General features: G+C 38.9%; 5 protein-coding genes and 1 long non-coding RNA gene across 11 annotated transcripts in view; 2 read left to right on the top strand and 4 right to left on the bottom strand.

Annotated features, from left to right (window-relative positions):
* LOC101160845 (chloride channel protein 2) overlaps positions 1–4,630 on the top strand; it is a 55,142-nt gene extending 50,512 nt beyond the window's left edge. For all 5 annotated transcript variants that reach the window (XM_011486858.3, XM_011486859.3, XM_020711091.2 and 2 more), the window contains 6 exons: positions 47–93; positions 1,115–1,177; positions 1,496–1,534; positions 1,621–1,725; positions 2,625–2,711; positions 2,804–4,630. In XM_011486858.3, coding sequence (XP_011485160.1) covers positions 47–93; positions 1,115–1,177; positions 1,496–1,534; positions 1,621–1,725; positions 2,625–2,711; positions 2,804–3,319 — 857 coding nt within the window. In that variant the 3' untranslated portion in view covers positions 3,320–4,630. The remainder of the gene's footprint in view (positions 1–46; positions 94–1,114; positions 1,178–1,495; positions 1,535–1,620; positions 1,726–2,624; positions 2,712–2,803) is intronic.
* A 568-nt stretch (positions 4,631–5,198) lies between these two features.
* LOC101159223 (protein FAM131A) lies at positions 5,199–11,649 on the bottom strand. Of its 2 annotated transcripts, none has more exons than XM_004079259.3 (5): positions 11,169–11,649; positions 8,359–8,470; positions 8,100–8,282; positions 6,241–6,378; positions 5,199–6,109 (listed from the first exon to the last, which is right to left on the bottom strand). In XM_004079259.3, the coding sequence occupies exons 2-5, from the start codon at positions 8,447–8,449 to the stop codon at positions 5,589–5,591; spliced, it is 933 nt and encodes a 310-aa protein (XP_004079307.1). In that variant the 5' UTR covers positions 8,450–8,470; positions 11,169–11,649; the 3' UTR covers positions 5,199–5,588. The 2 variants fall into 2 exon arrangements, with proteins under 2 accessions (XP_004079307.1, XP_004079308.1); XM_004079260.4 differs by lacking the exon at positions 11,169–11,649 and adding an exon at positions 8,694–9,822.
* On the top strand, positions 10,588–11,685 carry LOC110016898. The gene is made up of 2 exons (XR_002292202.1): positions 10,588–10,828; positions 10,921–11,685. It is a non-coding gene; the product is annotated as an uncharacterized LOC110016898 (long non-coding RNA).
* Positions 11,686–12,939: 1,254 nt separating this feature from the next.
* LOC101158800 (eukaryotic translation initiation factor 4 gamma 1-like) lies at positions 12,940–15,845 on the bottom strand. The gene is made up of 6 exons (XM_023964764.1): positions 15,721–15,845; positions 15,245–15,343; positions 14,835–14,978; positions 13,781–13,862; positions 13,487–13,627; positions 12,940–13,364 (listed from the first exon to the last, which is right to left on the bottom strand). Exons 1-6 carry the CDS (start codon positions 15,823–15,825, stop codon positions 13,183–13,185), a joined length of 753 nt encoding a protein of 250 aa, XP_023820532.1. The 5' UTR covers positions 15,826–15,845; the 3' UTR covers positions 12,940–13,182.
* Positions 15,846–16,869: 1,024 nt separating this feature from the next.
* Positions 16,870–19,868, bottom strand: LOC111949021 (eukaryotic translation initiation factor 4 gamma 1-like). Its single transcript, XM_023964763.1, has 6 exons — positions 19,744–19,868; positions 19,268–19,366; positions 18,858–19,001; positions 18,646–18,727; positions 18,352–18,492; positions 16,870–18,229 (listed from the first exon to the last, which is right to left on the bottom strand). Exons 1-6 carry the CDS (start codon positions 19,846–19,848, stop codon positions 18,048–18,050), a joined length of 753 nt encoding a protein of 250 aa, XP_023820531.1. The 5' UTR covers positions 19,849–19,868; the 3' UTR covers positions 16,870–18,047.
* Positions 19,869–20,892: 1,024 nt separating this feature from the next.
* LOC105353591 (eukaryotic translation initiation factor 4 gamma 1-like) lies at positions 20,893–23,891 on the bottom strand. The gene is made up of 6 exons (XM_023964761.1): positions 23,767–23,891; positions 23,291–23,389; positions 22,881–23,024; positions 22,669–22,750; positions 22,375–22,515; positions 20,893–22,252 (listed from the first exon to the last, which is right to left on the bottom strand). The coding sequence occupies exons 1-6, from the start codon at positions 23,869–23,871 to the stop codon at positions 22,071–22,073; spliced, it is 753 nt and encodes a 250-aa protein (XP_023820529.1). The 5' UTR covers positions 23,872–23,891; the 3' UTR covers positions 20,893–22,070.
* Positions 23,892–24,211: the final 320 nt, after the last annotated feature.

The following is a 24,211-nucleotide window of genomic DNA, read 5'->3' as shown; positions in this document are numbered from 1 at the left end:
GAATTCACATTAACAATGAATTTAAAAAGGTTATTTTCTCCTTTAGGCTCCACAACCCTTTATTGTGCAGATCAAGACAAGGAGCTACTGGAGGTGAGAAGAAAGGACTTTATGATTGCATGGACTTAACATGTCATATCGGCAGAACACCTCTTCTATCAAGTTTAATGCTTCTGTCACAGCTCACTTTTTACTTCTACCAGTGATATGTTCAGTTTGGGGGCTTTCCGTGCATTGAAGATTTTTGCCAAAGTCTTGACTCCTTTCCGAAATTAATTACAAATTTATTTGTCAAGAAATTTCTGTTTTTTGTTGTAGTTTTACACACTGCAAAAACTGAATTTTAAGAAAGTATAAAAGACCCTTGTTTCAAAAAATGTCCAGATTTTCTATCTTGCAAGGAAAATAATCTTATCAAGAAAGCTTTTTCAAAAGCAAAATCCTTTTAATTTAAAAAACTGTGTCTTAGTGACAATCATTTTTTCTTAAAATACGAATTCTTGGTTGGACTATTTTTCGTACCCCATTGCTTGATGTTTTGCTTATTTAAAGAAAATGTTTCCAATTTTTACATTTTTTGAATTTTATTTGTTGTGTTTTTGCAGTCCACAATGAACATTAAAAGACAGTTTTATGGTGCAAAAGTACATATTTTTGCTGCTATTGTAGTTTTGCTTTACTACGTAAGTCTGCTTATCTAACACAATGTTTTTGCCAGTGTAATTCACCACAAGTGTCTGCTATAAATCAGATTTTGTACCCTGGTCTTGGAATGTAGCTTCAAATCAGCTGTTTGGTTTTGTTTTAGATTCACAGAATTCATAAATTCATTATAATGGCAAGAAAAAGTTCTAAAATGTTGGATTTTAGTTGCATTCTTTTTCTATTTTATTTAGACTTTACTCCTAACACAGGGCATCTTTTACGTATTGTGCGCTGATCATAATTACGGTTAACCCTTTAAGGAACATCAGACTTCTTTCAGTAAAAAAAAGAAATAAATAATCTGGGGTCCAATATTGCCGGGATGCAACATTAAAGGCAGTAAAGCTGTTCTGTTTCTCTGAATGTGTGTTAATATGTGTCTCAATGTCCTTTCTTCCCTTACTGGAAGAGCCCTGCTGGGCCAGCTCCACCTGATAAGAGAAAGCCCAAACGAGTGAGGATCTCGATGGCGGTAAGACCAAGTACCGCCTAGAGACTGTTGCTTAGTAACCGTTGCCTTGTGACATAATGATAGTGAGTGCTGGACCAAAATATTTGTTGCACAAACCAAGGCGTTAGAGCAGTACTGCAGAAAGAGGGCGTGTGAGAGGTAAGTTTGTTTTTTCAACACCAGGATAGGCTACCTTTTTTTCAGACTCCAAACATCTTATAAATATTTGCTTGGTCTGACTGGACTTTATAGGTAATGGATTTAAAATGATGTTTTCTTAATTTTGAATCACTCTGGCATTTATAGAAGCAATTTACTCACTCAATGTTTTCTTGTCAGGACTCTCCTGAAGTGGAAGACTGCATGACCCCTGCAGAGGTGAGACTTCTGAAGCAGAAACGATTGAACAAAGCTTTTATTAAGCCAAGATGATATATACCACTCCGTCATCCGCTGCTCCTCAGATAGCAGAGTGGGAGGAACAGCAGCTTGATGAGCTGGTGGACTTTAAAAACTGCAAGATTGACCCCGCCCCCTTTCAACTGGTGGAGCAAACATCCCTGCACAAGGTATGATCTCAGCAAAATACCATGAACGCCCTGTGATATGAAGCCAAATTTGTTAACTATCATGTCAGATGAACTTTGCAGATTTTGACGGATACACATAAGGACATGCAATTTAAAAAAAAGAATGAACTAAACCTGCGGCCATTTAGGTTCATGACTGTGATAAAGTCAATGGGTAAATCCTAATTTACCCATAGACCCATAAACGCCCCTGTAAATGATCCAACTGGGGGCTAGAAGTGGAAGAATTGATTTATGACTTACCAAAAATACTTTCCATCTTTAATTCATCATTAGTATGTCTGATAAATGCTGAAAATATGAAATAAGTAAATATTTTGTGAATAACAAACAACAAATGTAAAGAACGTGACGTAGTTTTTCTAAATCCTATTACATAATTCTTTGTATTTATCCAATAATCCTTAAGATCATACACTTTTTTATAGTTCAATGTGAAAAGGAGTGAAACACAATTAAGTATTAAAGAAATTTTAAACTTAACAGTTTTTCTTTTTACATTCTTTTCTAATAAAAATGTAAATATATAAACTAATTCAAGATTATACAAAAACTAAATGAGGGATCTTTTTAAATTTTTTGCCCTTTTTTTACATCTTTCCAGTTCTCGTTCATGATATTTATGCCTATGTTTAGACTTTTGTCCAACAGGAGCTGTGAGAGCAGATGAAGATGAAAATATTCCTCCTGTTTAAGAATCAGTTTGGTGGAAAAAAGTTTTTAAAAATTTGGGGAGGTGAAATTAGATGTATTTGGCTCAGTGTTTAAACCCATCTTTAAGGATGATGCAGTCCAGTCTCAGTATGATAGTATATATAACCCAGATCCATAATGCAAATGACTCCCTTTAACGTCCATGTTCTCCTCCTCATCCTCAGACTCACACCATCTTCTCCCTACTGGGTCTGGATCACGCTTACGTTACCAGTATGGGACGACTAGTTGGAGTGGTTTCTCTCAAAGAGGTGGGCTGTCTTAAGTTGTTGACGTGTGATGTACTTTTTTAAATGTAATGTTTTAAACAACTACGTTTAACATGACTGTGTTGCATCTACAGCTGCGTAAAGCCATCGAAGGTTCAGTGACTGTGACCGGAGTGAAAGTCCGCCCGCCTCTGGCCAGTTTCCGTGACAGCGGAAACACTACCAGTGTATCCGAGGTGACTGAGCTCCATAAGCTGTGCATGCGTCACAGAGGGTTGTCATTGCCACGGGAGCCCAAACGCTCAGAGGCGGCAGAGCAGTCGGGCATTTCATACAAAGACATCCCCATCAACTTCTCAGACCAGAACATTTTGCAGTTTGAAACGAGCCAAGATGACATGACAAACCAGCTATCAGACATGGTGCTTCAAGAAAGCCCCTCCTTTGCTGAGGACCAATCGGAGCTTACCTTTGACTGCAGCCCCTCCCACACTGAGGAGTCAGAGCTGGCCTGTGATTATGACCTGTCGACCCAAACACCGAATCCAGACGGGCTGAAGCAAGAGCTGGGGAGTCCGTCTATGAACGAGGAGCAGTCAGAACCTGTGGGAGAGAGCAGCGTTGTCCGCCCCAACGACCAATCAGAATGATCACATCCATGCCGACACTTCATAAATGTTGATGTTTTACTATTTTTGTAAAATCCAGCCTAGATACTTTTTCCTTTGACTATTGTTGTAACGTGAGGGCTCGAGTGAGCAAAGCTGGTTCTATTTAAGTCTTTAACAAATCCACTGAAACGACCAAAATAATACAATTTAGTTGCAATGTTTTCAGCATCTGTTTGTTTAGAAGATCTGGATAGTCCAACTTCATTTGTGGGATGTGCAGTTTAAAGACCAAATGAAGTTGGACGAAAAAAAAACTGGAGGGAGAAGTTGAAGATAATAACTTTGTTCTTTAGCTTTGCTTGAACCTCAAGGCCGCAATAACATGTATTTATGTGTCAAAATCATACATTTTATGGCTGAGTTACAATGTTTTTTTTTGTTACTGTCCATGAGAGTAGCCCGCTGAAAGAGAATCCCTTCTCAGGTCAGATTGTTATTTTAAATGATGTTCATCCTCTACAATATATTAAAATGATTATTTTTGTAGGTAAATTTCCTGGAATGTAAGGTCAACTTCATTTCCAACACTTGCATCTATTTTTAGCAAGCTAACAAATAACAGCAGCTGCTTGTGGCAGAAGCTGCATTTTGGTCTCAAAAATGAAGTTTGGTTACATTGACAAAAAAAGCAACTTTTCTATTTACATTTGTATGGATTAAGAAAAACTTTCACTTTGCACAATCAAAGTCAGTTCAGTTCAACCCAATTTACCAAAATATAGTCGTGTTTGTCTTAGGCCAATCAGTTCAGAGACAGAAGAGGGACAGACTGTTGGGTGAAACTACAGATAGCAACAACAACAAAAATTCTAAAAGCACAGAAGAACAAAAGAAACTATTCAAATTAGCACATATATTTTGACATTTGATCTATCTGTGATCTATCTGTCTACTAGCATTAAAAAGGATGCTAAGATGGAAGTTTGTGATGGATATGCAATAGTTTTGCATTCCTAATGCAGTAAAGTGCAGACTGTGTCTTCAGCAGCTGCCTCTCACAACACAAGGATATTAGATTTTAATTGTATTTTTCTATCTTGCAGCACACTTGTTAGTCCCCAAAGTATGCTATCAGCTTGAATTTATTTACAGCGATGAAGGCAGCTTCCAAGGGTCCCAAAAGCTTAGCACAGGGCTACACCTACCTACAAAACACTTACTGTCGATGACGCAATTCACTGCTATTCTTTGCTCATCGCCACCTTTTAGCATGAAAACAAAGCAATCCTTGAGCTGGGAGGTATTGGAAATTGCTGGCTGTTGCACAGACACACAAAAAAAACACACAAACATGTACTGTTCTGTATGCAGCCTGTAGATATTTAACCTATTATTAGAACTTTAAATCCAGCCTGTCTGACTTTCCACTGATTGTATTTTAGCTTCATGCTACTATTTTTGAGCCCTATTTTAATCTGCATTTCTTTTTCTTCTGTCTATATAACCATCTCTGCAGTGTCTTTACTGTTAAGTTGCAGTTTGAATGTTGAATATTGCTTGCATTTTTAAGTTAACGTATATGAAACTAAATGTAAGAAGTGTATAAGCTATTTTGCAGCGTATCTAGTTAAGCAATAAGTCTGTAAGATCTCCCTTTACATGGCACTGGTCTGTATATGCTCTGTACATATGAAAATATATGGATGTGAACCACAAACATGCTTTTGTACATAGGAAAATTAAGCATTTTAAATTAACTGCAACTTTTATTTTTCAGAGAAAATTTGTTTTTGTACATGAGCGAATGATTAAATTTAAAGAAAAATGTATATTAAAAGTTGACATGAATTTATGATTTATTTACTTGTTTGTCAAGTTACTGTTTGTGGAGGGGAAAAAAACAAACGACGACAATCGATTGTTTTTAAAAAAAATCATATTTATAGAGGCAGACACTCAGGCTTTCCATATAAAACCAACACGACACACCATGACCTGCAAAGAAAAGAAAGAAAATAAAACTACACTACAAAATATTCATAAAAAATGAATGCAATAGCAGCACATGACTGATCACAAGAATGTACAAAACTCAGTTTGAACAACAGCTTTACATTCTGGTTGAACTTTCCAACATGTATACTGTTTACAGCTGCAATGAACAATAGAAGGTTGATGGATGAGGAGGGGAAAGCTGCGAGAAGAGGCGACATAATGAAGGGAAGGAAAAGAAAAGAAGTTCACACTGAACACATGAAGTCATATCCGAATCAATGCAGACGCACAGATGAACACATCACTTCATATTTTATTTGTCATCCTTCTTTTCCTGATCTATCTCTTCTTCCTCCTCAAACGACGCCACGCCTGAAGACGCCCTGTCAGAGAAGAATCCTCTTGGGCTGCAGTGCCAAACGCGAAACTCATGAAACACACTGCCCTCCTCTTCTTCATCTTCTTCCTCATCCTCTCCAGGAGACTCAGAGTGAGAGGTGGAGTAGCAGGAGTCAAACCTGCTGCTCCTGGCTCGGGGCCTCCACTCTGGCTTATTATGGATGCAGATCTCGTTCTGTTGTACTTGCAAAGGAGCTAGCTGCTCCTCAAAAGCCTCCAGCCTTTCTTCTTCCTCCTCCAGAAAGGAGCTTGTGTGTTTGCCCTGTAAAGTGGGTGAGGTGGTGCCAGATGAATGCAGGTCATTGAGAGTTGGAGGTCTTTCGCAGGTGGGACTGTTGGTGCTGGAGCCCAGAGGACAGTCGAAGGTTGGTGGCTCATCATTTTGAATCTTAGGCTGATGTGTGGGCCCGCTGATAGGACTGGACTCTGCAGGGTCTGGAGGAGGAGCAGACAGTCAGAAAACCTTGAGATGGATGGATGGACTAATGGAGGAAATGACGAGAAGAAGAGGTGCTCCATGAATGATGAGCTGGATGAAGGGATTTAACAAATGTGAAGATGTGTACCTAAGCTCTGGCTCGGCACACTGCAGGTCTGTCTGTTAGTGTGACAGTCTTCATCATTTGAGTCGTCCTCGTCTTCATCATCCAGAGAAGCCCAGGCACGCAGCTTTGCCTCGGCGATGACGAACTGCTCAGCCACGCCTGGTAGGAGCACAGTGGTTTCATTATTCGTGGTAGAAGCAGTGACTGTATATTAGAACTGGACTGAGCAACCCCCCCCCACACACACACGTTCCAAACAGGAAGTGCCACCTGACTCCAAGAATCTTGAATCCCATAGACTTCTATTGAGAAATAAACAGCTTTTACCCAGACAACATAATTGTCAAAATAACAATTCTTGCTCTACCGCATGTTCTTGGTAATCCTAATTTTTTTCACAAAATTCTCAAAGTATAAACTTGACAATCGGATGCCTAATGTCAAACGTTTGATTGACAGATTCTCCTGAGCTTGTTTCCAAAGGGTAGAGGTGTGGACTTCCAACAAGTGCACTCCTGATTAGGGAGAGAGGTTGCCACAGAAACAATGACTCAGACCCACTCGGACTAACCACTGCTTACTGATTATTCATGGTTCCAACATGGCGATGATCGTATTGTGAAAAAAATAGTGAAAGAATTGAATTCATTTCAGAGGATCCAGAAATAAGTCGTTTTCAATGAGTGAAGTCACACTCGCTCGCTCCAGGTTTGTATACAGTCGATGTTGACAACTTGTGATGAAAAGATCTGCTAAACGATTGTTTTGATTTTTTAGAGGCAGACAAATAATCATCATAAGTAAACTGTTTGTAGCTAAACTAATGTCTGTTTTATGTTCTGAATTGTTGTGTGTATTTTCAGATAAAACATGATGGGATTCAATAATAAATAAAGAATTCTTGAATAATTCTTAATTTTTAGAACTAAGAACTCTTAATTATTAAACAATTAAATGTGATTTTAAATTGTTTTTTAAAAGGAGCAAAAATGTGATAAATAAATAAAGAAAATTCTTTCATTTGTAACATGCAGATTAAACTGTTCTATAGGTGAAAAGTTGAGCATTACCCATCAATCAAAACAACCACACCTCTATTTAAGCACAACTTAACTCTCACATGTAAAGAAAAATATGATTTTTATGACAACTACTCCCAAAACAGTTGTGTTTATTGAATTAAACCACAGTGACAAATTAAAAGCTTTGAAACCAGATTTTGAGTTTTTTATTTTTGTTTAAAGTAAGTACTAAAGACTGACTTCTTTAACCCAAGTGTTGAACACAAATATCTTGTCTTAAAAGAAATAATAAATGAGTAAAAATGAAAAACTTTTTGAGGCATTTTAAATAGACAGCAACACCAACAATTTATCAGGAGCCAAAAAGAATGTTATAAATACAGGAGATATTCTGTATTTTTGCCCACTGTGAGATATTTTTAGACCTTTTGGTGATTTGTTTACATCAAGCGGATTAGATTGGTCCTACTTTTCTTCCCCTCCACTTCCTAATCAAACCACAAAGATTTCGCCAGAGAGGATGAGTCACAACAAAACAACAGGAGCTAGTGTTCTGTCAGTAACGTGATGTGAGAGTTTGTCTAATAGGCCACCATCTGCTGCCAAGACAAGCCGTAACTGTAGAGACAACAAGGTGGGAGGAGCGCAGCGCTAACATTGCGTAGTTTGAGGGGATTAGGTGGCGTGACAGAAGGTGGGAGCTGCTCAGGAGATGATGTATTTAAATTGGACTAAAGGTAGGCACATGCCAGCATCAACAGACATGAATCAAACCAAAAAAGAAATAAAAAAATTGACTTTTTCCATGTAATATAAATGTAAAAAACAGTAAGAAGCAGAGACAGAAGGAGGAAATACCTGCAGCAAATCGAGCCTCTTTCTCTCCTTCAGTCAGGTGGCTGTAGGAGCTCAGCTGCGAATGGGCGCCCGCCGGAGGACCTGCCGGTTTGGGCCAGCCCTTCCACTCAATGAGATGGGCAACCCGGCCCTGAGCCAGTGAGGTGGGCTTCGTCACATGGTCCCGAACTGCTTGAGAAATTCCTGGACACGGAGAGGTAAGAAAGTGGGGTTAAATTTCAGAGCACAGAACCCCCAAATCCATGAAAGTTTGTGTCACCATTCAAGGAGGATCTGGCAAGCGCTGCAAACTCATGGATGCCAACACTTTTCCGTGAGTCTGCTGGAGATTTTCCGGATTTGGGAATCATTTCAGTCTCCTCAAACTTCACCTGCAAAACACAAGATTTTAGGGAAGAAATGTTTCATTTCTGGTTTGCTTTGTTTGTGCACATGTTGTGTTTCACACACACCCTGAAATGTATTCCCCAAAACAATAATGGTTTAAATTTCAACCATTTTTCTCATGCAAAATTTGTGGAACATTTTTTTGCAAAACTAAATTTGAAACAAAAGATAATCCCAGCTGTGGTCTGGAAAGAAAGATGTTCCTACCTCTTCCTCCCCCTGTCTCTCCATCCTCTCACTACTCCTGGTCCTCAGTCTCATTGTGGACATGCGAAGGTGTTGTCACCATGCAGTACACAAACCCAACTGAACAACGCAGCTTGAGTTTGCTGGTTTAAAGCACCAAGCAGACGAGCTGACAGCTATGCCCTATATTTACGGCACAGATGCTGCTAAAGCCACAGTAAGCCGGTGAAAAACGGTTAGAAGGGCTCGGGTGGAGGGAGGGCGACAGTTTCCATCTGACTAGTCAGACATATGGTATGTGACCAGTCCTGGGTCAGTGGCTGCAGCCAGGTCTGTTCACCACAAAGCTGCAGATTAAATGTGATTGCACTACCTAATGAACCCAGCAAACACACATGATCAAGGTGCCCAGGTGGATCAAGTTAATCTGTGGCTGCAGCAGCTAAAGCCCAGGATCTAATTGGTTCATGTTAGCCGATATTCTTAAACAGATTTTGTTCTTGAAGCAGCTAAGAAACAAAAGGCTTCCAAACATGGGCAACGTTTTAACGGCTTCTCCAACCTGAATCACAAGGTCTTCTGGAGTAGGAGGAAATTAATCTAAGACTTCACCCATAATGGGCTCGGTTAAAGACATTCCCAAGGGAGGAGTTTTGAAGCCAGTAGATTTAAGCGCCACAGACAGCTCAGATGACAGATGAAAAAAAACAACACGTTAGGTTACTAGGTCATTGTAAACTGTCCATAGGAGTGAGAGTGACACTGAGATGGACTGGCAGTCTGCCACTCAGCTGTGATAAGGTTCATAACACCCCCATCTCCCTATTCCACACCGGATGAAACAGGTGTAGAGAAGCGTAAGGGTGGATGTAAAGGCACCAGCTTGTACCTAAACCTGCAAACAGCTGCAGTCGCTTCAAAAAGGAGGATTAGAATGTGAGTCACACGAAATTGACTAAAATTAGCAGCATCTGTCTCCCATCGGTTCAATCTCACCCACTTTTAGCTCACCTCGCCTAAAACTGCCAAAGTGAAATCCTGGCACGTTAATGAGAGGGACTCTTATCTAGAGCCTTTATCATTTAATGCGATGCTAACTCAGAATCTATTTTAAAATACTGCAAAAGATTCAATTCGTCAAAAAAATATTTGTTTTTGGTTATAGGAAAAAGAAAACACAGTTGATTGCACATTTTAGGCACACATAAATCCAAAGTGATGTGCAATTCTCAATTGACATTTCAATTTGAAAAAATTACAATTTAATTTTAACATTTTCAAAAGAATTTTTTAAATAAAAGCAATATAAACTGCATTTTAAATTGACATGGGGTTTCTGGTACCAAACTTCAAATGAAAATGTCTACATTCTACATTTCAATATTCTACATTTAAAAAATGCATTTCAATAATTGTTTTGCTTTAAATTAATTTTAAAATAACTAAAAGTTTACTGGATTTTAATTTTCCATTATGTTTTTGCCGTCTGGATATCACATCATTTGCACAAATTTGGAACTCGAGCTTCATTAATGTGTGGTGGTCACTAGAAAAGGAAAAAACAAAAATCACAATTTTCAACGTTATTTCTCTCTGAAGATTAGCTTTTAACTTTTTCCTCGTGTTCTACAACGTCCAACTTTTATGAAAACCTCTGAAGTTAAAGAAAACAGAAATAGTTTAGGCGCGCCACCATTAATTTTTTCATTTTTCATGTTTCATGTTTCATGTTTCATGTTTCATGTTTTCAGCAATAGAGGATGTCAATGAATGATCCTGATTTTTTTTTTTTTTAGATAGATAGATAGATAGATAGATAGATAGATAGATAGATAGATAGATAGATAGATAGATAGATAGATAGATAGATAGATAGATAGATAGATAGATAGATAGATAGATAGATAGATAGATAGATAGATAGATAGATAGATAGATAGATAGATAGATAAATATTTTTCTGAAGATCTATCAAAATGTATCTTTAAAAAAATAAATCAAATGCATAAAGTGCTTCAAAATATTGTACATGAATATTTCGTATCATAATAATTCTTGCTTCTACAACATGGTTATGTTCATTTAGATAGATCTGTGACGAAATTGGTGCCCCTCAGATCATATCTGTGACTTCTCAGACCAACAAGTGGCTTTAGGTGATGCCCGTCCGCCTGCAGTCAAACATTTCCAGGTCTGTAAAGACAGCATTTGCTGAGCTGATGTTTTTTTTTTCCCCTTTCCTCCTCAGGAATGGTGCATTCAAGCAGCAGAAGCGACGCTCTGATGGCTGAATAACGCATCACTCCGCCATTGACAGGAACGAATCTGCAATTAGGCTGCAGAGAAACCGAGGCAGGAGAGATGCCTGCACAAAGCCTCAATCACCATACCAATAGCTCCGTACCTGCATCAGAACCAGCCCCCCCGCCCTTCACGAGCGCGTCAATGGCTCAGACGATGCTCCAAATTACGCAGCTGCTCTCCATCGGTACCTACCTGGAAGTCGAACCGCGGCGGCTCATGATAATTACTCCAATCCGATCAACAGATGACACCTCCGGCTGCAGGGTCTGCGATCGAGCCTCAGTGTCACTCCGACGGTGGGAGCATCTTCCAGGCTGCAGGCTCACATCTCCGGCTCAGACGCACCATTTGTTGCTCGGTATATGGGTTATCGGCTGAAGGCTGTCCAAGTGTCTCACGATGGCAGGCGTCATCGATGCAAGGCGGTGTCGTAACTTCTCTCCCCCCCTTTCCTCGTCCTCCTCCTCCTCCTTATCTTCCACCTCCTCCAAACGAGTTCAAGGAGATCCAGCAGCCAAGCTACCGGTTTGGTCCAGGATAACAGCAGTTGTTATTTACCTGATGATGGGAGCATCCGCAGTACTGTGGTGAGAGGAGGCGAAGAGGTTGTGTTCATGGAAATTTACTGCATCCTGTCATTGACAAACCATCCAGAAGTGGTTGCCACAGAAACAGTTTCCATGCTGATGTGTTCAAGATGAAAAAAAAAGAAAAAAAAACATTAGACAAAAAGGCCCGGAACCTCAACCAGAACCATGACAGGACACTTTGCTGCATGAGAAAGGTGGTTTACATCAGTGACCTTCCATGTTTGACCCCCTTTTTGTGATCTACAAAAACTTTTAAAATGACTTATTACATTCTCATGCAGAATGTATTAAGACATTTTAATCTTAAAAGGGTGAATTTGCAGAATTATGTCATGTTTTAAGATAAAACAGCAATGTACTGTATTACCTTATTAATCACTTTGGCCACATACTCCAATAAAAATTGTGTTTTTAACATGTTTTTGTATTTTTACTAGAGTATTTGGATGATCCAGAAGAGGATTAAGAGAATGTCCTATGGCCAGATTAACCAAAATAGAGTTTTTTGGTTAGAACTATAATTGTCGTGTTTGGAGGAGAAAGAAACTGTATGTCTGCTCAGCAACTCATTCATCCTTTATTTTCAATGTTCAATGATCTCATCTTTCCAGTTTTAGATGCGAAAGAAGCAAGAATTTCTTAAATAGAGAGAAAAGAAAAAAGAAATATTTACAAAAAAAGTCAAATAAAACTAATAATCAATGGATTATCAAAAAACTCTTCTCTGCATCCGGGCGAATGATGTTTCTTCTGGCAAAAGGGGACACAGCGATTATATTAGAAAATTATTGTTTCTGAATAATAAAACTGAAAAAAAGTCTATTATATTTATGGAACAATCCTGAAATAAGTTTCCACTTAAAGTAGAAAAGGCTTTCAGATCACCCTTCTCTCTCTCTCTCTTGTTGGTACCCCTCAGTTAAAGAAAGTCCACAATGCTCACTGAAATGACTTGAAACATTCAAAAGTAACAATAAATAAAAAAAATTTGAAAATTAAATAATCAAAATCAGCCATTACCTTTGAGTTTTTGATTAACAGAATTCTTTTTAAAAACAAACTAATGAAATAGTGCTAGACAAAACTGATGGTACCCATAACTAATTATTTTGTGGCTCAACCTTTTGAGGCAATATATATATATATATATATATATATATATATATATATATATATATATATATATATATATATATATATATATATATATATATATATATATAATTATTGTTATAGTTTTAATTATAAGTCGGATGACATGTTGGGGCGTTGCAACTGGAGAGATTCAAGCAGCCACTTGGTTTGTGCTACTTGACAGAGTTTTGTAGTGATGTGGGGTTTCTCACACCTCATTAAAAAGCAGTCCTTCTGAATGCGTTTTCAATTTTATTTGAGGACAACAGGAAAGGGAGGAGAAACATCATTATTTTCTGAGTCCATCTCTCACAGAAAAGAAAAAGGAGGGAGAAAAAAAGATGTGTCCTCATTGAGGACTTATTTGAGTCTGCCACACTGGCAACATTGTCTTTGAGTCTCCACAGCTGCCTACAGAGCACAATTCTTGATAAAGTTAAGCGGCAGCTTTTTTGTTGTTGTGTTATTGTTTTGTTGTTGCCTCAATCCGTGTCGGACTCTTCATCAGCCTCCCGGAGCCAAGTGAAGAAGATGGCGACGGATTTTAGGGCGACGCCTTTGCCAGTTTGCTCTGCAGAGTCTTTGCTGGATTCCCATTTGTAGAAGGCCTCCTCTTTAATCACGTCCTCATCGTACAGAGTGTTGAAGAACATCAGCAGCAGGTCTGCAGAGACGACATGCACATAAAGACGATCAGTTTTCTCCCCAGTTTCCATAGAACAATATAAACACACAAACGTTTAATACAAACACAATATTTGTGCACAATCTGAGCTTGATACTGACTTGCAGGCTGCTCCATGTGAACCATGAGAGCCTGGAGGGCATAGAGGGCCTGCAGCTCCTTCTCCTCATCACACAGGTATCTCTGCAGCAGAGGGGCTCTATTCTTGATCTGCTCCATATCCACCTTGTATGGATTATCGCCTAAAAACAAAATCCATAAACAGGATAAACGGTTTCATCTGCAATTCTAAATTTGAGTGTCTGCAGTTACTTTCAGGTTGTTGCTGCTGTAAGAAAAACACGAACATGGATGAGCAATACAGGACACATACAGACTACATCACTCATACTTACATATGATGACCGACTGGCACACTGATGTCATCAACCTTCGTATAAACTGGTTGTTCACCGTCTGCTGATCCTCCAAATTAGCCTGTGAAAGGAAAAAAACAATCGAGTGAGGAACGTGAAATAAAGTGATTACGATGAAAAATGAAGACAACATGGTTACAAATTACAAAAACCAGCTATCCTTAGTAGACTAGTTTTCTCCTCGTTAAGATTCAGCTGTTTTTATGAAGGAGCAGAAACATTAGAAAAATAGCAAACATTTAATTACAAGAGCAAGAAAAATTCTGTTTGTGTCAATGAATGCTGCAGCGGAAACTAAAACGAAATGGAGCAGAGCAATCCCGGCTACAGCATCATTACTGAATTTAAACTTTCAATCCAAAAGTGACAAAAACTAAAGAGAAGTCAAATCAACACTATGTTTAATATTTTGGGAGTGGAAGTGATCAGCTGCACATATTCATCAGATATTCTTATTTACAGAAACTGCCCAGTTTCCATCCCAACCAAACTATGTGGATTAAAAAAAAAACAAAAGAACCAACAACAGAAAGGTGGGTTTCCTCTCATTTGTAACCTTTAAACATGATAGATATCGCCAGCGACATCTAAATAAACCGCCTTGACAGACCGTAACTCTCGGATCGTTTACGCAAACATAAATCAGCTGATTCTGTGGGGAAAAAAACGGCTTTTCATATCGGTTTTGCCCTGACTTCATGGGGCAAAGCCGCTTTTGAATCAACTGATTTTAATTCAGTTAGAGTTACAGTAGATTTAGATCAACTTTATTGTTTGTTCAATGAACAGAAATTTATCCTTCAACACGGCCAAACACAGTAAAAATAGATAAATTAATAGAATAGATTAAAACACACAAAAATAACAGACTGCATCATCCACATCAATTTAAAGTAGGTGCTATCAGGAATTAAGGAGAGAAACAGTTTTGGGAAGAAAAGATTCTTTTGTTGACGTTTTTTCTGGCCAGCCGTTAACCTTCATGTACTATTAAAAAAAAAAAAAAGCAGAAGACAAGAAAAGAGCTCCACACCTCAATCCAGTCCCGGATCCGTTGGTTGTTGGCCTTGTCTTGCAGGAGTCTGTCCAGCTGTTTACTGATCTCTTCTCCACTGAGGACATTTTTCCTCCCAACGTCCTTTGACTTCATTTCTTCATCTACAGTGAATTCAACTTTCTAAAAGAAACAAAATAAAAACAACAACAATGTGTTGAAGTAGATTTCAGACCATTAGAACATTTACAGGACATTTAAATTCCAATTCACATTTTCTTCATTGCACAAACTGGTGGGTGCGTTTTACATAAAAGGTCAAACTGACAGGAAAGGAAAGGAAAGGGCCTCAGCTGTCTGCTTTATTTTCAGCAGCAGCAGCAGCCGTTTGAATTGAACAAACCCAGAACCAGCCAAACTGTTCTGTTTTCTGAACAAATCCTGCCTACCTGATCTGTGACAAACGTGTTGACATCTTCATCCTTGGGCAAGATTTCATTCCAGCTCAGTCCAGCCTCTTTCCATAAAGCCCCGACCTTCTGAGGAGTCTGCATGTTCCACAAGATAAGAGCAAGAATATGAGGGGGAGAGGTTTATAAGTTAAGTTTAAGAATAATATTTAACAGAAAACATGTCATGTTGTTGTAGTTACGTTTAAGAATAATATTTAACAGAAAACAGTTTGTCTAAGTTTGTTACCAAAAGTTCTTTTTTGACTAAATTAAATCAATGGATATTTATTTTTAAAAATCTGTGGTTTGTATCAAGTAAATGCAACATTTAGATTAATTCATAAATCATTCTGTTACTCCATTCAAAATATTAAAATATTTTACATTTCTGTCAGAATTAACGAGACATTCTAAGCATGTACATGGAAATGAGGCCTTTGGCGTGCCGTCGCTCTACGTCTGCTTGTACGTACCATTCCTTTGCAGAGGAGCTGGAGGATCTGTGCCAGCAGCACGCCGGCCTTCCCCAGAGGCACCAGAGGCTTTGAGATCTCCCTGAAAACACAAGTGCCCCACATGAAGGCTGCTTATTTAACAAAGCGAGAAATTTTAAAAGGTGGAATGTTCCTAACAGTTAAGTTTACTTTAGATTAGATAACTTTATTTATCCCTCGATGGGGAAATTCCCTTATCTGCAGCAACAAAAAGGACATTCAGAAATAACATTCAAATTAAATACAACAGCAAAAGTGGTTGCAATAACTCTGTATGAAAGAAAAAAATCCCATATATGTGATGCTGGTATTACTACTGATTTATACTGATTATTATAAAGAATGAATGTATTGTCAGATTTTGAGTGAGAACCTTCCATCAGCAAGGGCATTGGAGATGAAACGCGGCCGTGTCTTTCAGCATGACAACGATCCCAAACACACTGCCGGGTGATGAAGGAGCAGCTTCATAAGAAGCATTTCAAGGTCCTGGAGTGGCCTAGCCAGTATCCAGATCTCAATCCCATAAAAAAATATTTGGAGGGAGTTGAGAGTCATTGTTGCCTAGCAACAGCCCCAAAACATCACTGCTCTAGAGGAGATCTGCATGGAGGAATGGGCCAAAATACCAAAAACTTCAAATTGCATTTGCAAGTGTTTGTTTATTCAAATCGTTGTGATTCAGGACAAAAAATGTGTACCATTCTGATGCATCCACCTGTGGACGATCCACCCAGATGCAGCTGAGCTGGTATCTAGCACAAAGCTGTTGGGCTAGATAGCTCCAATATTGCTTGCCATTTTTGTCGCAGCAGTAATGTTAGGTTGGGGGTGTGAGGTGCTGCAAGCTATAGCAGGAATGTATAAACAAAGGGATGATGGGAAGTGTGGTTAGAGTCTCGCCCAGAACACAGAGGTGAATTTCGAATGAACTGTTGCCGCTCTGGTCCTAGAAAAGGACACGTTTTTTTAAAATCTGTTTTAAAAACGTCAGAATCATAATTAAATGACCACTGGGAACTATTTTACAATAGATCAAAAGATGATTAACATCTAATACTAAAAAATACCAATCAATTCAAAATAAAAAAAAAACACCAACATCTGAGGCAATCAAGAAACGTCTGCTCAGCAACTCATTCATCCTTTATTTTCAATGTTCAATGATCTCATCTTTCCAGTTTTAGATGCAAAAGAAGCAAGAATTTATTAAATAGAGAGAAAAGAAAAAATATTTACAAAAAAAGTCAAATAAAACTAATAATCAATGGATTATCAAAAAACTCTTCTCTGCATTCGGGCGACTGATGTTTCTCCTGGAAAATGAGACACTGCAATTATATCAGAAAATTATCGTTTCTGAAAAATAAAACTGAAAAAAAGTCTATTATATTTATGGAACAATCCTGAAATAAGTTTCCACTTAAAGTAGAAAAGGCTTTCAGATCACCTATTTTTTTTTTGTTTTAGTTTTTTTCCTTTCATTGTATATATTTATTTATATATATATATTTTATCAAGGTAATTTCTCCACCGACTTCAAGTTTTAACTGATTGGGTCATAAGAGTCCTCTGGAACAGCTGAGTCAGTCCATATGGTTCTCTACTGGGTGTGGAAGAGGATGGCTTAGAGGAAGCACAAGTCCACACCCAGGTAGACCAAGTCAGCGTTAGTCCTTTTGTTAGGCTCAAGATAGGAAACAGAAGGTGAAAATAGACAACCTTTTCTCTTAAAAACTCCATCTGGCAAATTATGATTAGCTCATGTACATTTTTATTTACCAACATTTTGTCCCACTAGATCATGAATAGAAACACACTTCAGTCATGCTGCACACTCCAGTAAAGGACAGACACAAGAGCCGTGCTTGAACACACACAGCGTTAAACCAAGGGGTCAGGGAAGCCACCGCGTTACACTCCCTGTTCGTTTTCTTCCTGCAAGTCGGATGACATGTTGGGGCGTTGCAACTGTCGAGATTCAAGCAGCCACTTGGTTTGTGCTACTTGACAGAGTTTTGTAGTGATGTGGGGTTTCTCACACCTCATTAAAAAGCAGTCCTGCTGAATGCGTTTTCAAGTTTATTTGAGGACAACAGGAAAGGGAGGAGAGACATTATTTTCTGAGTCCATCTCTCACAGAAAAGAAAAAGGAGGGAGAAAAAAAGATGTGTCCTCATTGAGGACTTATTTGGGTCTGCCACACTGGCAACATTGTCTTTGAGTCTCCACAGCTGCCTACAGAGCACAATTCTTGATAAAGTTAAGCGGCAGCTTTTTTGTTGTTGTGTTGTTTTGTTGTTGCCTCAATCCTTGTCAGACTCTTCCTCGGCCTCGCGGAGCCAAGTGAAGAAGGTGGTGACGGATTTTAGGGCGACGCCTTTGCCTGTTTGCTCTGCAGAGTCTTTGCTGGATTCCCATTTGTAGAAGGCCTCCTCTTTAATCACGTCCTCATCGTACAGAGTGTTGAAGAACATCAGCAGCAGGTCTGCAGAGACGACATGCACATAAAGACGATCAGTTTTCTCCCCAGTTTCCATAGAACAATATAAACACACAAACATTTAATACAAACACAATATTTGTGCACAATCTGAGCTTGATACTGACTTGCAGGCTGCTCCATGTGAACCATGAGAGCCTGGAGGGCATAGAGGGCCTGCAGCTCCTTCTCCTCATCACACAGGTATCTCTGCAGCAGAGGGGCTCTATTCTTGATCTGCTCCATATCCACCTTGTATGGATTATCGCCTAAAAACAAAATCCATAAACAGGATAAACGGTTTCATCTGCAAATTTAAATTTGAGTGTCTGCAGTTACTTTCAGGTTGTTGCTGCTGTAAGAAAAACACGAACATGGATGAGCAATACAGGACACATACAGACTACATCACTCATACTTACATATGATGACCGACTGGCACACTGATGTCATCAACCTTCGTATAAACTGGTTGCTCACCGTCTGCTGATCCTCCAAATTAGCCTGTGAAAGGAAAAAACAATCGAGTGAGGAACGTGAAATAAAGTGATAACGATGAAAAATGAAGAAAACATGGTTACACACATGCAGAAAAATGACCCCCCCCCCAGAACACAAGAAAAGAGCTCCACACCTCAATCCAGTCCCGGATCCGTTGGTTGTTGGCCTTGTCTTGCAGGAGTCTGTCCAGCTGTTTACTGATCTCTTCTCCACTGAGGACATTTTTCCTCCCAACGTCCTTTGACTTCATTTCTTCATCTACAGTGAATTCAACTTTCTAAAAGAAACAAAATAAAAACAACAACAATGTGTTGAAGTAGATTTCAGACCATTAGAACATTTACAGGACATTTAAATTCCAATTCACATTTTCTTCATTGCACAAACTGGTGGGTGCGTTTTACATAAAAGGTCAAACTGACAGGAAAGGAAAGGAAAGGGCCTCAGCTGTCTGCTTTATTTTCAGCAGCAGCAGCAGGCGTTTGAATTGAACAAACCCAGAACCAGCCAAACTGTTCTGTTTTCTGAACAAATCCTGCCTACCTGATCTGTGACAAACGTGTTGACATCTTCATCCTTGGGCAAGATTTCATTCCAGCTCAGTCCAGCCTCTTTCCATAAAGCCCCGACCTTCTGAGGAGTCTGCATGTTCCACAAGATAAGAGCAAGAATATGAGGGGGAGAGGTTTATAAGTTAAGTTTAAGAATAATATTTAACAGAAAACATGTCATGTTGTTGTAGTTACGTTTAAGAATAATATTTAACAGAAAACAGTTTGTCTAAGTTTGTTACCAAAAGTTCTTTTTTGACTAAATTAAATCAATGGATATTTATTTTTAAAAATCTGTGGTTTGTATCAAGTAAATGCAACATTTAGATTAATTCATAAATCCTTCTGTTACTCCATTCAAAATATTAAAATATTTTACATTTCTGTCAGAATTAACGAGACATTCTAAGCATGTACATGGAAATGAGGCCTTTGGCGTGCCGTCGCTCTACGTCTGCTTGTACGTACCATTCCTTTGCAGAGGAGCTGGAGGATCTGTGCCAGCAGCACGCCGGCCTTCCCCAGAGGCACCAGAGGCTTTGAGATCTCCCTGAAAACACAAGTGCCCCACATGAAGGCTGCTTATTTAACAAAGCGAGAAATTTTAAAAGGTGGAATGTTCCTAACAGTTAAGTTTACTTTAGATTAGATAACTTTATTTATCCCTCGATGGGGAAATTCCCTTATCTGCAGCAACAAAAAGGACATTCAGAAATAACATTCAAATTAAATACAACAGCAAAAGTGGTTGCAATAACTCTGTATGAAAGAAAAAAATCCCATATATGTGATGCTGGTATTACTACTGATTTATACTGATTATTATAAAGAATGAATGTATTGTCAGATTTTGAGTGAGAACCTTCCATCAGCAAGGGCATTGGAGATGAAACGCGGCCGTGTCTTTCAGCATGACAACGATCCCAAACACACTGCCGGGTGATGAAGGAGCAGCTTCATAAGAAGCATTTCAAGGTCCTGGAGTGGCCTAGCCAGTATCCAGATCTCAATCCCATAAAAAAATATTTGGAGGGAGTTGAGAGTCATTGTTGCCTAGCAACAGCCCCAAAACATCACTGCTCTAGAGGAGATCTGCATGGAGGAATGGGCCAAAATACCAAAAACTTCAAATTGCATTTGCAAGTGTTTGTTTATTCAAATCGTTGTGATTCAGGACAAAAAATGTGTACCATTCTGATGCATCCACCTGTGGACGATCCACCCAGATGTAGCTGAGCTGGTATCTAGCACAAAGCTGTTGGGCTAGATAGCTCCAATATTGCTTGCCATTTTTGTCGCAGCAGTAATGTTAGGTTGGGGGTGTGAGGTGCTGCAAGCTATAGCAGGAATGTATAAACAAAGGGATGATGGGAAGTGTGGTTAGAGTCTCGCCCAGAACACAGAGGTGAATTTCGAATGAACTGTTGCCGCTCTGGTCCTAGAAAAGGACACGTTTTTTTAAAATCTGTTTTAAAAACGTCAGAATCATAATTAAATGACCACTGGGAACTATTTTACAATAGATCAAAAGATGATTAACATCTAATACTAAAAAATACCAATCAATTCAAAATAAAAAAAAAACACCAACATCTGAGGCAATCAAGAAACGTCTGCTCAGCAACTCATTCATCCTTTATTTTCAATGTTCAATGATCTCATCTTTCCAGTTTTAGATGCAAAAGAAGCAAGAATTTATTAAATAGAGAGAAAAGAAAAAATATTTACAAAAAAAGTCAAATAAAACTAATAATCAATGGATTATCAAAAAACTCTTCTCTGCATTCGGGCGACTGATGTTTCTCCTGGAAAATGAGACACTGCAATTATATCAGAAAATTATCGTTTCTGAAAAATAAAACTGAAAAAAAGTCTATTATATTTATGGAACAATCCTGAAATAAGTTTCCACTTAAAGTAGAAAAGGCTTTCAGATCACCTATTTTTTTTTTGTTTTAGTTTTTTTCCTTTCATTGTATATATTTATTTATATATATATATTTTATCAAGGTAATTTCTCCACCGACTTCAAGTTTTAACTGATTGGGTCATAAGAGTCCTCTGGAACAGCTGAGTCAGTCCATATGGTTCTCTACTGGGTGTGGAAGAGGATGGCTTAGAGGAAGCACAAGTCCACACCCAGGTAGACCAAGTCAGCATTAGTCCTTTTGTTAGGCTCAAGATAGGAAACAGAAGGTGAAAATAGACAACCTTTTCTCTTAAAAACTCCATCTGGCAAATTATGATTAGCTCATGTACATTTTTATTTACCAACATTTTGTCCCACTAGATCATGAATAGAAACACACTTCAGTCATGCTGCACACTCCAGTAAAGGACAGACACAAGAGCCGTGCTTGAACACACACAGCGTTAAACCAAGGGGTCAGGGAAGCCACCGTGTTACACTCCCTGTTCGTTTTCTTCCTGCAAGTCGGATGACATGTTGGGGCGTTGCAACTGTCGAGATTCAAGCAGCCACTTGGTTTGTGCTACTTGACAGAGTTTTGTAGTGATGTGGGGTTTCTCACACCTCATTAAAAAGCAGTCCTGCTGAATGCGTTTTCAAGTTTATTTGAGGACAACAGGAAAGGGAGGAGAGACATTATTTTCTGAGTCCATCTCTCACAGAAAAGAAAAAGGAGGGAGAAAAAAAGATGTGTCCTCATTGAGGACTTATTTGGGTCTGCCACACTGGCAACATTGTCTTTGAGTCTCCACAGCTGCCTACAGAGCACAATTCTTGATAAAGTTAAGCGGCAGCTTTTTTGTTGTTGTGTTGTTTTGTTGTTGCCTCAATCCTTGTCAGACTCTTCCTCGGCCTCGCGGAGCCAAGTGAAGAAGGTGGTGACGGATTTTAGGGCGACGCCTTTGCCTGTTTGCTCTGCAGAGTCTTTGCTGGATTCCCATTTGTAGAAGGCCTCCTCTTTAATCACGTCCTCATCGTACAGAGTGTTGAAGAACATCAGCAGCAGGTCTGCAGAGACGACATGCACATAAAGACGATCAGTTTTCTCCCCAGTTTCCATAGAACAATATAAACACACAAACATTTAATACAAACACAATATTTGTGCACAATCTGAGCTTGATACTGACTTGCAGGCTGCTCCATGTGAACCATGAGAGCCTGGAGGGCATAGAGGGCCTGCAGCTCCTTCTCCTCATCACACAGGTATCTCTGCAGCAGAGGGGCTCTATTCTTGATCTGCTCCATATCCACCTTGTATGGATTATCGCCTAAAAACAAAATCCATAAACAGGATAAACGGTTTCATCTGCAAATTTAAATTTGAGTGTCTGCAGTTACTTTCAGGTTGTTGCTGCTGTAAGAAAAACACGAACATGGATGAGCAATACAGGACACATACAGACTACATCACTCATACTTACATATGATGACCGACTGGCACACTGATGTCATCAACCTTCGTATAAACTGGTTGCTCACCGTCTGCTGATCCTCCAAATTAGCCTGTGAAAGGAAAAAACAATCGAGTGAGGAACGTGAAATAAAGTGATAACGATGAAAAATGAAGAAAACATGGTTACACACATGCAGAAAAATGACCCCCCCCCCAGAACACAAGAAAAGAGCTCCACACCTCAATCCAGTCCCGGATCCGTTGGTTGTTGGCCTTGTCTTGCAGGAGTCTGTCCAGCTGTTTACTGATCTCTTCTCCACTGAGGACATTTTTCCTCCCAACGTCCTTTGACTTCATTTCTTCATCTACAGTGAATTCAACTTTCTAAAAGAAACAAAATAAAAACAACAACAATGTGTTGAAGTAGATTTCAGACCATTAGAACATTTACAGGACATTTAAATTCCAATTCACATTTTCTTCATTGCACAAACTGGTGGGTGCGTTTTACATAAAAGGTCAAACTGACAGGAAAGGAAAGGAAAGGGCCTCAGCTGTCTGCTTTATTTTCAGCAGCAGCAGCAGGCGTTTGAATTGAACAAACCCAGAACCAGCCAAACTGTTCTGTTTTCTGAACAAATCCTGCCTACCTGATCTGTGACAAACGTGTTGACATCTTCATCCTTGGGCAAGATTTCATTCCAGCTCAGTCCAGCCTCTTTCCATAAAGCCCCGACCTTCTGAGGAGTCTGCATGTTCCACAAGATAAGAGCAAGAATATGAGGGGGAGAGGTTTATAAGTTAAGTTTAAGAATAATATTTAACAGAAAACATGTCATGTTGTTGTAGTTACGTTTAAGAATAATATTTAACAGAAAACAGTTTGTCTAAGTTTGTTACCAAAAGTTCTTTTTTGACTAAATTAAATCAATGGATATTTATTTTTAAAAATCTGTGGTTTGTATCAAGTAAATGCAACATTTAGATTAATTCATAAATCATTCTGTTACTCCATTCAAAATATTAAAATATTTTACATTTCTGTCAGAATTAACGAGACATTCTAAGCATGTACATGGAAATGAGGCCTTTGGCGTGCCGTCGCTCTACGTCTGCTTGTACGTACCATTCCTTTGCAGAGGAGCTGGAGGATCTGTGCCAGCAGCACGCCGGCCTTCCCCAGAGGCACCAGAGGCTTTGAGATCTCCCTGAAAACACAAGTGCCCCACATGAAGGCTGCTTATTTAACAAAGCGAGAAATTTTAAAAGGTGGAATGTTCCTAACAGTTAAGTTTACTTTAGATTAGATAACTTTATTTATCCCTCGATGGGGAAATTCCCTTATCTGCAGCAACAAAAAGGACATTCAGAAATAACATTCAAATTAAATACAACAGCAAAAGTGGTTGCAATAACTCTGTATGAAAGAAAAAAATCCCATATATGTGATGCTGGTATTACTACTGATTTATACTGATTATTATAAAGAATGAATGTATTGTCAGATTTTGAGTGAGAACCTTCCATCAGCAAGGGCATTGGAGATGAAACGCGGCTGTGTCTTTCAGCAT

This window comes from Oryzias latipes, chromosome 17 (genome assembly GCF_002234675.1).
Source record: "Oryzias latipes chromosome 17, ASM223467v1".
NCBI classification, from domain to species: domain Eukaryota; kingdom Metazoa; phylum Chordata; class Actinopteri; order Beloniformes; family Adrianichthyidae; genus Oryzias; species Oryzias latipes.
This window is presented reverse-complemented; position numbering and strand designations above follow the sequence as displayed.